The 13,695-nt window shown below is 43.3% G+C and overlaps 1 protein-coding gene across 3 annotated transcripts in view; it reads left to right on the forward strand.

Moving 5' to 3' along the window:
* The window catches only part of YPEL2 (yippee like 2), a 40,301-nt gene that overhangs the window by 17,254 nt on the left and 9,352 nt on the right, over positions 1-13,695 (forward strand). The window contains exons 3-5 of one of the 3 annotated variants that reach the window (XM_068909394.1): positions 3,253-3,462; positions 3,651-3,697; positions 5,600-5,849. The exons of 1 other annotated variant lie outside the window; for it this stretch is intronic. In XM_068909394.1, coding sequence (XP_068765495.1) covers positions 3,253-3,462; positions 3,651-3,697; positions 5,600-5,715 — 373 coding nt within the window. In that variant the 3' untranslated portion in view covers positions 5,716-5,849. Of the gene's footprint in view, positions 1-3,252; positions 3,463-3,650; positions 3,698-5,599; positions 5,850-13,695 lie in introns of those variants that run through there. One more of the 3 variants, XM_068909396.1, reaches the window with a different exon arrangement.

The following is a 13,695-nucleotide window of genomic DNA, read 5'->3' on the forward strand; positions in this document are numbered from 1 at the left end:
TGTAAAAATAAAAATACTATGCCAGGCAACTATAATTTAAAAAGCATAGTTCAATATCTTCCAGTTGCCAAAAAAATAAATGAAAGATATTTTTTGTTACATTTCTCCTTCCCAAGCACAAAATCCTATGGTTTTCAAGCACAATTAAGAAAAATATGTATTCCATAACCCATGGTGGCAAAATCTCTCCTGAAGTGGGAGATGGATGGGCTGCTTTTGAGAAGTGTGGCTGCTGCTTTGTTTTCCAGTGGGGCTTGAGGTACAACTAATGTAATGGACATTCAGCAGTGTGAACAGCATCTCCTCTTTTTCTGAAGATGACAGTCGTGATGCTGGTTTCTACCTGCTCTGTGCTATGGAAATTCTTTGACAGCCTTTTCTATTTGAATTCATGTGTGCCTGGTGCCCAATGGCATGGGATGGGAACAAGAGCAGAAAGATGCAAACCAAACACAGCCAGGTTAGAGTCTTGGATGCTCACTTTTCTTGCTATGTGAGCAGTAATTCAGCAGAAATGTCTCTGATTGTGGAAGTATGTAGGGAATGTCTTGTGGGCGTCCCACGGTTTCTTTTTTTCATGAATTACTGTGATCCAAGTGCTAAACATTATGCAGTGATGTATTCTCTGAAGTTAGCCCAAGGCTTGCCTAGGAAGTGTAATGTTTTTCTTTAATGTCTGCACAGGACCCTTTCTGAACATGAACGCGAAATCATTCAACACAAAAGGCTGCAGCTCCGTCAGCACAGAGAATTTAGGAGAAATACCTAATATGCGTGTGCCTGACTCTCACATTTGGGATTGGACTGTTAGCTTAGAAGCGCTATATGTATCTTTTAGGACACGAAGGAGATGCAAGGTTTCTAAGCAAATGTCACTCACAATCACTGTGGCCTAGCTGCTTTCCTGGGAGCTAGACTGTTGGAGCCTGAGGTTGCTGTTGCAGTTACCTTTTAGTGATCCTCATGGCCTGCTGAAAGCATCAAACTTTGCTCCATGTTGCATGTAGAGGATCTTAAAAGGATTTGAAACTTTGGTGTCAGCTTTTAGATAAATAGTAGATGAGTTCAGTCACTTCAAAGCATTTCATGCACATAGGCGCTGTATGTGGCAGGCACTGAGATAAGCAGCAATTGTTGGGTTGTATTTTTTTCCCCTCCGAGTATCTGGGGAAGGCAGTATGTAATTAATGTTCTTAGTTCCTCACTTCTCACGGACCTGCGGTGCTGCCAAGTCAGCATGTTGGTTTGCCTGGAAGACATGAAGATATTTGCCTGGGGGAACATGCACAGATGCACACAAGCTGAACACTAACCCTAAAATTGTGATGTAGCTGTTTCAAAACTTTAGTGGAAAGAGAAAGAGGTATTTAGTTAAGTGTCCAAGATCAGTGAAGTGAAAATCTTACTTTTCTGTCATGGGGAAAAAAATGCCTGTGTTGAAGCGAGTATTCCCTTTTTAAGAGTGAAATTCACCATTTTGCTTTATGTTAGGTTTCATCTTCCTATAAAAGTAGTTTTTGTTTCTTCCTGAATATGGATTTAAGTTCCCAGCTTCACACTAGTGAACTTCTAAGGCCAAGAGGAGCTATCAGATCATGGAGTGTAGCCTCCTGTAGTGCATGCGCCAGTGGATTTCATTGTGGTTGCAGCATGTCTTCCAGAAAAAGCATTTAGTCTTGATTTGAAGACTTCAAAAGGGAAATATACTGCTCCACATGGTCATTTTTTCCAGTGGTTAATCATCCTTACTGTTAAAAATTGGAGACTTTGAATTTAAATTTCTGGCTTATGTTCCAGTCGTTGGCTATTATTTTCCCTTTTTGTTAATGAAATAGATCTATAGTACCCAGTATTTTTCCCTATAAAAGGTATCAGGATACTGTAATCAAAGCCATTCTTGATCACTTTTTAGTAGGCTAAACAATTTCAACTTTGTATGTCATAGTGAAATGTTATTTTTTCCATTTCTAAATTATTTTTGTGGTTCTTTTGTACATCTGTAGCATTCCAGCATCTTTTTAAGAATGAAAACAGGGCTGGTCTCATTGTTCCAGCCTCAGTCTCAGCAGTATACAGCAGAAACATCTTTACTGTCTATGCATGTAAGAATTGCATTAGTCTTACTGGTTTGGCACTGCACAGTAAGTTCCTATTTGTTTATTTGTCTGCTGCTAACTCTTTACGCACCACATTTGTCAATTTTATACATGTTTCTAGCAGCTGTCCAGTAGCTTTTGCATCGTAATTTTCAGCTCTTGTTCCTTAAGAAATTGTCACTTTTAGATATTATCCAGAGCTTTGTTCTTAATTGCATGTATTGCTAGAGTTCAAGCTGTAAGTGATGAGCAGCAAAGCAGTTCTCCAAGAAATCATTCGGTTTTTTAGCTTCCCTTTTCATTGCTATGAACTCGTATATGTGTATCTAGTAGTTCTTGAGTTCCATAAAGTTTAAAATTAGACATGAATTGAGGGAACTTCAATTCTCAGTAGAACAATGTGTCATCAGAGTTGTTAAATGAGAGCCTTTTCCTTCAGTGTCTTGACCAAGAGATTGAGGATTGATCGAGCAGAGATGAACTCTTGTACTCAAATTCATCCCCGAGACACCTTTATAGACAGATTAGTGTTTACTGTCCTTGCTGCTGTTGGCCTGCATTATGGTAGGGAGGAGTGGAGTGGGTGTCATTTGAGTACCTCTCATCAGCTCCGAGAAGCCTTTATTTGAGAGGGAGAATAAACAAACAGAAATGCCCCTGGAAAAGGTCAGAATATGAAATCTTGAAATCTGAGCTGTGTAATGAGTATTGGTAGTACCTGTTCCATAGCACGACTACTTAAATCCTGTGTAATTGCTTCTTCTGGGGCTCATCCTACAAGTATAGAGTGCTCCCTCAGTTTTTAGTGTCCTTAATGGGGTCTGAAGGCAGTCAGGGACAGGCCTCTTATTTAGTCAGGATGTGGTTGTTTAATGGAAAAGAGCCCAAGGTAATTTGTACCTCCTTGTATAAGTGTGTTTATACTGCAATTAATTGCTATGTGATTTTAAAATATTTCATGCTGTTCCAAAAAAGAAAGAAAAGGGTAATAATTCAAAATGGTTTTGAATTCCCTGTCAGGAGGAGGAACAGGGTAAAAATGGATCTTCTAACCCATCACTTTCTTTATGGAAATAACTTTCCTTTCATCTGCTTCCTCTGCCTTAGAATTGATGACCTGGGCATAAATAAAATATTGTTCCCATTTATTATCCAGGGAACTGCCAGGGACGAAGGACAGTGAATCATCAGGATTTTTGCATCTGCTGCAAATCCTGAACAACTGGAGCATGGAGTTGCTCAGGTCTGAGCCTTCCTGGGTTCGTTGGGTGTTTGTTGTTGGCCCTTACAGTTGGAAGAGGAGGAAATGCAAGCAGGCTCGATGGCTTGCTGGTTGGGTGAACTGCCCTATGAACTTCCTGTGCAGGTGTGTACTTTTTATATGGTTTATAGTTGTAAGATTGGGCCCAGGAAAAATGCAGATGCGTGGGTGCGAGTGTCATAACTCTGGGGCCTCCCCGTGCTGGGCATGGCTGGCGGGTCCAGTCTGTAATCTGCTGACAATTGTACGTATGTATGGGCAAAATGTAACACTGGGAATGTTATCTGTTGTAGGCCCACGTCCAGAGAGGCTGACTGGAGGGGCGCTCTCTCAAATGCTGGTAGGGTTCTTGTACGGTAGGAAAAATAAGGGGCTTTTTCAGCTGTTAGAGGGCTTTATATCTGTTTTAGGGGAGCCCTTATGTCTGCCAGCAAGAAGCAAATTTCTCTATGATTCTGGCCCCTCTGGGGGTTGGGGAGGGCAGCATTTGTCTTGGTGGTGGTGTTTGACCTTACATTTTTCTCAGCCAGCAGAACGCAAAGAGGCAAGGACTGAAGCACAAACACACAAGGAAACTCCACCCAGAGTTCCCTCTCTTAAAATACACTGTGTTTTCATCTAAATGGCAACCATCAGACTAGAATAAGCAGCTACAAAGAAGGTAGAAACTGAGGCTCTCGTTACCCAAAACCTGGAATTGGAATATTTCCAGTTATCGCTCTTTTTAGCAGTGATTGCTGTGGAAGGAATGAGTTAAAATCAGATTAAGCTTAGCTGCTTACAGAGTATCTCAAGTATGAATACCTCTGTTCCGGTCCAGCTCGGAGAGGAGAGGATGAAGAGAAATACAGGAATGTGTACCCACGTGTTCTGCTCTAAATCTCTAGGTCTGGCATGGGCTGTGACTACCAGAGCTGAGAAGCCTCAGTGTCTGGGGAACTGTCCTCTGGTGTACACATTTTCATTTGATTTCCATAGAGGGCATGTCCACAGTAATAAAATGAGGTTCAGTACCATAAAGCTTGTTTTGCAGTAGAGATGAACATTCTGAATATAAACGGCAGATTGAACAAAGAAAGGGAACTTTAGCCTTCTCCTCAGCGGTAACATGTACATAGGTATGGTGGCTTAATCCTTCTGCGGTGGGCCTTACTGAGAGGGTAGAGAAGAGCTGCTGCCCTGCATATTCTCCCATGGACAACTCTGCTTTTGCTGAAAAGCAAGTTTCCTCTCATTGTCAACAGTAGTGCTGTTGTGAGCTTACTGGCTGCATTAATGGAATACAGTGTTCCACTAATACATGGACAGTTGCTATTATGTTGCTAATTCAATAACTGTTGCATTAGCAGTTTCCATCTTCCTTCCCCATGCTGTCTTGTGTTTTATCTCTAAAATCCATACAGTAGCAATAATTAATGTGGAAAGAAAGGGCACTAACCTCGCTCTCTCCCGCCTTGCCACTCCTCTTTAAAATGACTTGATTGTTGGTCAATCAACCAACAGGTCATCAACCTACAGGAAAACAGCAGCACCCAAAAATTTAAGGGGGGAAAAAGCCCCATAGCTTGCAGATATACCAGAATAAAATGCATTTTTCATCTCTGTGTCCAGAAAGAAGCATCTGGGCTTTCAGTTGTTTTATCTTCCAAAGTGTTTCACGATAAATTACACCATGCATCTGTTCACACTATCCTCCTTATGTCCTAAAGCACAAAGGGTTGCATTTGAGTGATGTCACCGATGACTTAGGTGCCAGAGATGCCAAGCCTATCTCGGCTCCCTTGAACTTCCTGCAAATCTGGGAATGCTAGTGTCTCTTGGGAGTGAGGGCGTGAAGGTGGAGGGATAGAATTAACCAGCAGCATGGTCTAAGGCCCAGCATGAAGACGTGCATCTTCGTCTCAGGGTGGAATTGGTTCCTCTTTCTATTTCCTTCTCCTATCCTGGATCATCTAGATCATTCAGTTAATATAGAACTTACGTTCTCCTTTCAGGTATTAGGTGTGGAAAATGGCTTTCCTTCTCCCTTTTTCCTTCTCCAGGGCTCTCCTGTAGTGCTCATGCGAGGAGCTCAGTATACTTCATATGAACGCGTGTAGCTTGTACCAGCAGGCCTACCTCAATAGTTTTTCCTGTTTTAATGTTGGGTAAACGTTGGTGTTCTGTTGTAAGTGGTCATCGTCTTGTTCTCCGGGTTCAACATTTTTGAAAGTAAATACTGCATTTGCTTCATTTCCTGCAGTATTTCCATCATTTTTCATCTTAAAGTCAAGTTCTGAAGCACGACAGTGGCACCAGAGGCCATCAAAAATCACAAGAGGAGCTGCAAAAGTTTGCAGAGTTTTACTGATTTACTGAAGTAATAAATTTTGTATAGTTTTTATTTGCCTTTTTTTTTTTTTTGCCTTTAGCATTCACATATTTTGAAGTCTGTGGGCTAGAAACACATTTAAAAATAAATAAAAGCAGAGTCCAGGAGCCCAGGACTTTAATGAGGAGTCTGAATAGCACAGGCCTCGTGATAACTTGATGAGACCTAACAGTGTCGCATTTAAAATGAGTCAAAGCCTGGAGGGGGGCCTACCAGGCATGTGGAAAGGAGAAAGGGGACAAGTGGTTTGCAACTATCTGAGTTTTGAAATACTGTATAGAGCTTTGCTCTGCTTTAGTTTAGCAGAGTGCTGGCTTAAATATGTATTAGCAATCTGTGCACTTGAGGAAAAATAAAAATCTAGCAACTTGCATTTCCCTAATTACTGATTGTCATTAATTGCAAAGACTCTGAAGAGAGCTCTCCTTTCCTCTGCAGCTGAAATATGAAATTTACCTTGGAAAGAATTCTCTTCCTCTCCCCCCTGATGATAATGGACAGCCATACTGACACATGAGCTGGTAATTGGGAATTTGCTCCTGAATCCTGACCCATTTAAATCTGTTTGTGCAGCCTATCTTCCTGGAAGCAACAAAGCCCCATTGGAGCATTGGTGTCACATTCATGTTGTGCTGACGTATGTTTGAAAACCATTCCAATAAACAGGACAGAACAGCATTTCGTGGCTTGCTTCTGAGTGTATTGGGCATCTGCATGGTCCCATTTGTTTTCCGTTTTCCTGAGCAGCATTGATGTTATAGAGATAACCCTGTAGAGCATGCTCAGAATAGTCTCTTGCAGTTTATGCCACTTTTTCCCTTCACGCTTTTGGATGTTGCTTTTGGAGTCTTGTGAACAATGCTGTTGCTTTTGGAGTCTTGTGAACAATGCTGTTTTTTCTTAGTTTCAGCTCCCATAAGCATAAAAAGATGAGAGAATCTCACTTTATTATTATTTAAATAAAGTGTTTAAGCTCTTATTTTAAAAAATTTGATTTAATTACTACTTAAATTTGCATCTTTTTTTAAGCCAACCTAATTATTTTAGGGATAAGGAGGGGGAGGATAGTATGTGACACTGGAACACGTGGATTTCAGAACAGAGCAAAGAATCTGCGAAGGAAAAGCTGCGCGAGGGCGAAAGGGCTCTTTTGGGTTTGTGAAGGTCTGAACAGGGCTCTGGCCGACTGACAGCTGGACAGCTTCCTTCAGCCATTTCAGAAAGTCTGCCTTTAAGTCCCTTTTTTTTGTATTTGTGGCGCAGGGAGCTTAGATGCAGCTCATCCAATGCTGTTTCTCCCCCCCATAAGCACTGAGATGGAAGAAGCGGGTAGCGCGTGTGTGTTGGTCTTGCTGCACTGGCTGTGATCTGCTTAGGAGGGTGAAATGGTTCCTGTACTGCTGATGGGTGGAGATTCTCCTTCCGTGTACGAGGCCAGGAATTGATGCTTTCCCCACAAAAGTGGTTTGTAATAGACGCATAAGGTTCTTCAGTTGCTGTTAATTTGCTCCGTTACATTGACTAAGCTGTAGTTCAACTCTGAGAAACTAGTTTAAATATTTCTACTTAGTGAAAATTACTTTTTGCCTGGCAGTGTCATCATATGGCCTGTTCTTGGCAGCGGAGAAGGTATTTTGCAAGAGGTGGAGGCAATGCCACCAGGATAGCCTGCTGGTAGTTTTGAGGGTGTGTGTTCAGACCTTTTGCACTGTCTGGCTGCAGTCTCTCCCCACCTATCCTGTGCGGGCAAAGTGCTGAGTTGGTTCCTGTTAGGACAAAAGGCTCTTATCAGGAGCACAGCTCGCCCCTGCTGCGCTGCAAAGAAAACCCACCACCACTTGCTTTGGGTGTGGAGGGAACAGGAATGGGTACTTGCTGCTGCCAGGGGGCAAAATTAAAAAAATCATACTGATGTCTCCTGTTTTTCCAGTCTGTGCAGCACCTTCTATCACACAGACCACTCCATAACTGGGGATGCAAGCACTGTGTAACACTGCTCTTTTTTTTTGCAGGGTGTAGCTGTTTCTAGGACAAAACATAGCAGACTCCTAGTTATTCATTGTGCTGTTGCACAGCGACTTAGACTGCTAGGGAATAATGTCATGCTGGAATAATTGAATTACTTCAGAGATGAGTTTGGTCCACTGATTCTGTATTGACTTGGGTCTTTAAATAGCATTAAGGACCCATGTTAAAACTCAATTAAAACACAGGAACGCAGTTAGAACAGGGTAAGGTCACGTCTGTGCATAAGGTGGAATAAAGTAACCAGTTCCCTTGACATGGGTCTCTATCTAGCATAATCAGAGGAAAATTGAATCTCGGTTTAATCTGATCATTCACTGTCCCTTTTGTGAGGAAGAACAAGGTGGAATTAATGAAGCCTGAGGAGGGCTCTGTAGTCTGTGTGGATGTAGGGACCTGCTAATTGAACCCATACTCCCTTGGGAAGTACTCGGGAATGATGTGAGTAGATGGTTGAAATGGCTCATGCTGTCTGGTGCAGCCTTCCCTAATCTGCAGCAGATATTTTCATAGTTAAAATTTTCCTGTCTGTCTTTCCTCTCTGAGAGCCTGTGTAGTGACTCACCAGTAATCTCATCTCAGAGTCGTCATGTACCTAGCGCTGTTACCAGGCCTACTGGCTGCTATGAACATATTGCAAGACTTTTTTTAATCAAATCATTCTTGCCTTAATTAGTGGGGCTTAAAAGATGCCATTAAGGCAGAGCTTTCTGTGTGATGTTGGTTGTTAGGTGCGACAGCAGCTGATAGGAATTGGGATTAAGGGCTGGAGACAGTGGGAGGAAAGTGAGGAATGCGGAGATAATCTTTTTGCATCCGAGAGCTGCAGCTGCCGGTGGCCAGTTCCTCGGCTGTGTTCATGTTTCTGTGGCTCTAGAATATGAGAGAGGCACAACTGTGTCTTAAAATTGCTTAGTCTGCCTGTTTTAGGGAGGAAACCAGGGGTAAAAATATCAGTATTCAGAAAGGACAGGGAGCTCCTATTTTGATGTGTTTATGTGCGTGAGTGTGTGTGCAGTGAATCTACCTGGCCTCAGCCAGACTGCAGTCTGTCACGCTGCAGTGGAGCCAGGAGCTAGGCCTGGCTACGGGTTTGACCTGGGTGAGGATTTTACTTTTTCCCCTTTTGTCCACCCTATTGCCAAAGTTGATCCAAAACTAAGAATGGGTGGTGCTGGCTTTTTTCTAGCCATCCTCTTCTTTTCTAGAGAATGGCTAGAGTGGGTTTTTTTTGTTTTTTTTTTTTTAAATCTTGTAGACAATGTGAATAGGAATTGCCTAGTTTTGAGAGTGAAACTTCCTTGTGTTTCGTATGTACTCAACCAGGATATTCTAGAGTGATTTGATCCCAAAAGAATTTTGCAGGTTTGTGGGTTTTTTTCTGTTTTTCAAAATATCACAGATCCGTGCAGCTGAGGAAGCAGTAGTCTGTACTGGGGCTATTGGGAGGAGATTAGACTGGTCTCTTGCTGCTGATAGAGTAGTAAGCTGGAACAATTTTCTAAAACTCTTGAGTCAATTTTATTTGGCCAGTGATGGGACTTCCCTCAGTTATTCACAGGGAACCCTTTGGGTTCAGAGCGCCTGTTATTTTAGAGCATATATTTTTCAGCAGAGTCTTGTGTGCACCCCAGTTGGATTGACTTCATGCTTTGGCCGTACTTAAACGTCTTCTCCCACATACACAAAGTGTATTTATATTAGAACAGAACTTAGAAGTTTAAGGGCTGAATCAGCAACAGGAATAGATAAATCCCACAGGCAGTCTTCTGCAAATGACCCTAGTAATTTAAAAATAAAAGGTGTACATGTGGGTGGGAAGTGAGAGGTAACAGAGCTATCTCTGAAAAGATCATTGGATGAATTTTTCACCCACAGACATCAGTGTCTTTTAAAGACGGTAGCTTCTAATATTCTTTGTCTTATTCGCTGGGTTACTCTGTCCCAATGGAGGTGTCACAAGCACAGAAAAACATGTCCTCTTCTGAAGAGTCCAGGTGGCTGTGATCAGTTGGCTTTTCCTGATGCTGCCATTTCCCATTGCCTATGACATGCAGACTCCCCTTGATCTCCAGCAGAGGCTTTGGTCCCTCTGTTGCTGTTTGCATTCTTGCAATGAGAATTATTTGTAGCTTGGAGGGGTACACTCTGTTCCTTTTTCCCGTTGGACCTCTTTGGGACCAGTTACCTTTTCATTCTTGTTTTACTGGCTTGTTTAAAGGCTGCCAGCTGGATACAGGTAAGTGGAGATTTTCTCTGCTGCAGCCTGCAGAGAACAAGCATCAGTATGTAACCATTTAATCCTGGCAACTGCTTCCTGGTTTTCCAGATGATTCCAGCTAGCTCTTTTTGTGTTTAGTCTGTTGTCAAATGCCATCACAAAGACTTTGGGATGTTAATCCTGTCATCTGTTCAGCACATAGAACTGCTGAGTGGGCTGCGGAGTGAATGGGAAGCTGTAGGGACTAGGGAAAGGGCTGTATGGTGCGTAGGCGTGTTTAGAGCACATTCAGAATTCATACCTCTGGCTGTAGTGACTGCACATGAAAATTTCCTTCCGTGTCTCCAGCAGTCACCAGTAGCAAAGGAAGGTGTAAGTGCAAAGGTCTGATGGCAGTGGGAAGGCAGGGGGAACATGAGACAAGCTGTCCTGAGGGTGCCGTGTCCCTGTGTCCGTCCGTAGTTGTCCATGTGCTGTTGCTGTGCTGATAGGCTCAGAAAGAGTCATGCATATTGCTCAGAAAGCACAGTCAGAGCAAAAAGAAAGGTAGATTCAGCACTTCAAATTGAGGCCAGACTATAACATATGGAGTAAACCAGTGGCGCTCCCAAGGTCACAGGTGCTGAATATACAGGGATCCAGATTTGAATCTGACAGGGTGAGACCATCTCTAGTGAGCAGAACGTGTCTGCCACGAGGGAGCTAACTCTTGTTATGTCCTGGCTCCATGTTACGCTTCCTTCTGCAGCAGATCTGATTGAAGAGCACCTGTGAAACCCAGGCTCCCTATTCTGCAGTCTGTCTGTCACTAGAACTGTCCTTCTACGTTATGGTTCCTTGCCAGCAAATTTTGTTTAAGAACTTCCTGCTCTGAACTACTTGTATCTGCCCCCTTGTTGTGATTATTGTGTAGTTTCTGTGATTGTGCTTTAAAATGGATCCATGATATGGTACAATAAGAAAAGCCTACTTCCCCCACCCACCCCTAAAAAAGTATTTATTTTTTAAAAATACTGATTTCACAGATCTAATTTGGAATCAACACAGCTGAGGGGGCAATAATGAGTGTCTGTAAGTTGGGTAATAGGAACCTCTTAAAACAGAGCAGCTGCCAGAGGAATCTTAACATGGAGCTTCTGCCATAACGAAAGACAGCTTGGCAGGCGGGAGGATCTGCAGCCAAGTAGCTGTGGTTTCCCACCTGGGTACTCGAATCAGCTCTCCTTAGGGCACTGCAGTCTTTAGATGCCTCCACATTGAGCGGAGCTCCCAGGATCGGAAAAGGTTTGGAACATGAGTAGTGGGGAGGAGTACGCTGCTGTGTATTGCACATCTCAGAAGCCTGCCCTAGGTTTTAGAGGGCTCAGGCAGGATGAGGAGGGAGGGCTCTGTTGCTGGCATATGCAGATGTGTTTCCAGCCAGACGCTCAGTGTTAGCAGTGAGGAGAAAAATATGTGCTTGAGCTTTCAGCGGGAAACAACAACAACAAAAATCCTTTCCATTTCTTAGAGCTGGAAAGCGATGCCAGGAGCTGTTGTTTTAGAGAACAAGAAGTCTGGATTTACATGCATGTGTATGAGATACACATTTGAATGTGTATCGAGAAAACGCAGAGCGTAAAAAGTAGGTCTTATTGCTGACTGTCACTGTTCGGTGAAAACCAGGTGTGTTGTGGAAATGTCCTTGGATGTTTCTTAAAAAACAAACAAGAAAATGGCTGTTTGTGTACAAACAGATCTTCATAGTGCCATTACAACATGTACCAATTCTTCTGGAGTTCCAGAAGAGAAGTAACATCTCAGAAAGGGTGGAGGTTACAACACCCAGATAAAACCTACCTGTGTTACATTTCTAAAGGTATAGTCAGCTTTGCCTTGTGGAAAGCAAATGCATTAGTGAACTTCTTGAGGGGGTTGCCAGCTCTCCCTCACTTCTAGTTAGGGATTTGGCAAATCATATAAAAAGGTTGGACGGTAGATATTAAGACAGGCAGCAGCACTGAAAGCTGAGTATATTGAAAACTCCTGCTTGAGCAGAAGTTAGTTAATACTATTTTTTGCAGTGACTGCCCTTAGATGCCCTAAAGCCCTGGCTTGAGCTGGAAGGAAGGACATCTCTGAGAGGATGCTGCTGTCCTCTGGGAGTGGGCTGGAATAGAGTCCAGGGAGCCCCAAACACAAAGGCGATGGGTTTGGTTTTGTTGTTTATTAAAGACAGGCCTTTGTACAGCAGTAACGGAAAATCCTATTTCTGTACCAATAAAAACTTTGCTCCCATGGTTGTTGTTATTGGCAGACTTAGTCACTTTGGTGTTTATGGAAAAGTATTTATTGGGAAGGACTGAATGGTTAGCGAGTTCCATCTGCTTTCATTTTGCTTTGATGGCATCTGTGTTTCTGTGGGACCTTCTGTTTTGTCCATGCACCCCATCCACAGTCTATCTTTCCAGGCTTTTATCACTCTAGTACAGCGTGGAGAGCCAGTGCTGTTTGCTGTAACAAGGGTAGAGCATTGCATGGGACTGGCCGGACTTTTCCTTCTGGGCTGGGGAGGGAGCTCAGCTTTGTGTCAATTCTTAATTTGCCACACAGGACGCGGAGACAATGCAGTGGCTGTGCTGTAGCACTCAGGCTAGACCTAGTTGGTGTGTGTGGTATGAGCCAGCTGACAATAACAATAATGAAGGACTTGAGTGCTGCAGAAAGATTAAAAGAAGCTTCTCTAATAAATGCAAGTACACAGACGTGCTTGAGCCATGTGTCCTCTTTAATCCTTTCCCAGGAAAAGACACATTCCTCTGGGTAATGCTTTTGTCTGAGTGAAAGAGATATCCAAGTGCCTCAGGCATATTCTCTGAATTCAGAGTGGCTCTTCTGTGCCCTGGGTGGCAACTAATATTGGACTCCAAACTCATGTGAAGAACAGTTATTCCTCCAGGACTGTGTAAATTATCTTGCCCAGCAGTGACTTTATAGCTGGCAGAGCCATTGCTGCCATCCAAACCCCACAGGCAGCTTGCATTCCTGGAGATGGCTCTCTGCCTGTGTGCCCCATGGCATTGGTTTTGCCCCCAGAGATGCCTCTAGTCAATGGTGAGGAGCCTTTTGCCTGTGTTCTTGCAGTTGGGGATCTTTCAGTGGGCCTTGGCCACTGTTTAGAAGTGCTTTGGCACTAAGAAGTGCAGCAGGCTAAACACTCTGACAGACTGTACTTGTTCTTTTGTCAGGGTGATTTTAAATCAAGCCTTTAATGAATTTTATTCTCTCCTGCTGGTCAGTGAATTTCCCCTCTCTGCCTTTCAAATGAACAGGACTCATGATGGAGAAAATGTCTTACAGGCTGTTAAAGAACTGTTCACTGTCACCCCAGTTAACGTGCAAGAAATAACTCCTTGGAGCTCGTTGATTTCTGCTCTTCCACACCCCACTCATCTTATACTTGATAACAGTACAGCAATCCTGCATCAGCTGGGGGAAGGTGGATACTTGCTATGACTGAATGTAGTGATTTTTTTCCCTTGGAACGGCCTGCTGTAGGGACTGAATTTGGCACCCTAGGTCTGGAAGCCCGAGCTCGAAGTCCTAGCTCCAGGAGCTAGCTGGGACTGTCAGCTCAGAGGCATGCAGCAGCCTCCCCCGTGTGTTGGTGTGGCTCGCTAGAGGAAGGCAGGAAGCGGTTCATTAACGCTAACTATATATGAATGTAAGAAACGGGGTGCAA

This window comes from Struthio camelus, chromosome 16 (assembly GCF_040807025.1).
Source record: "Struthio camelus isolate bStrCam1 chromosome 16, bStrCam1.hap1, whole genome shotgun sequence".
NCBI lineage: Eukaryota > Metazoa > Chordata > Aves > Struthioniformes > Struthionidae > Struthio > Struthio camelus.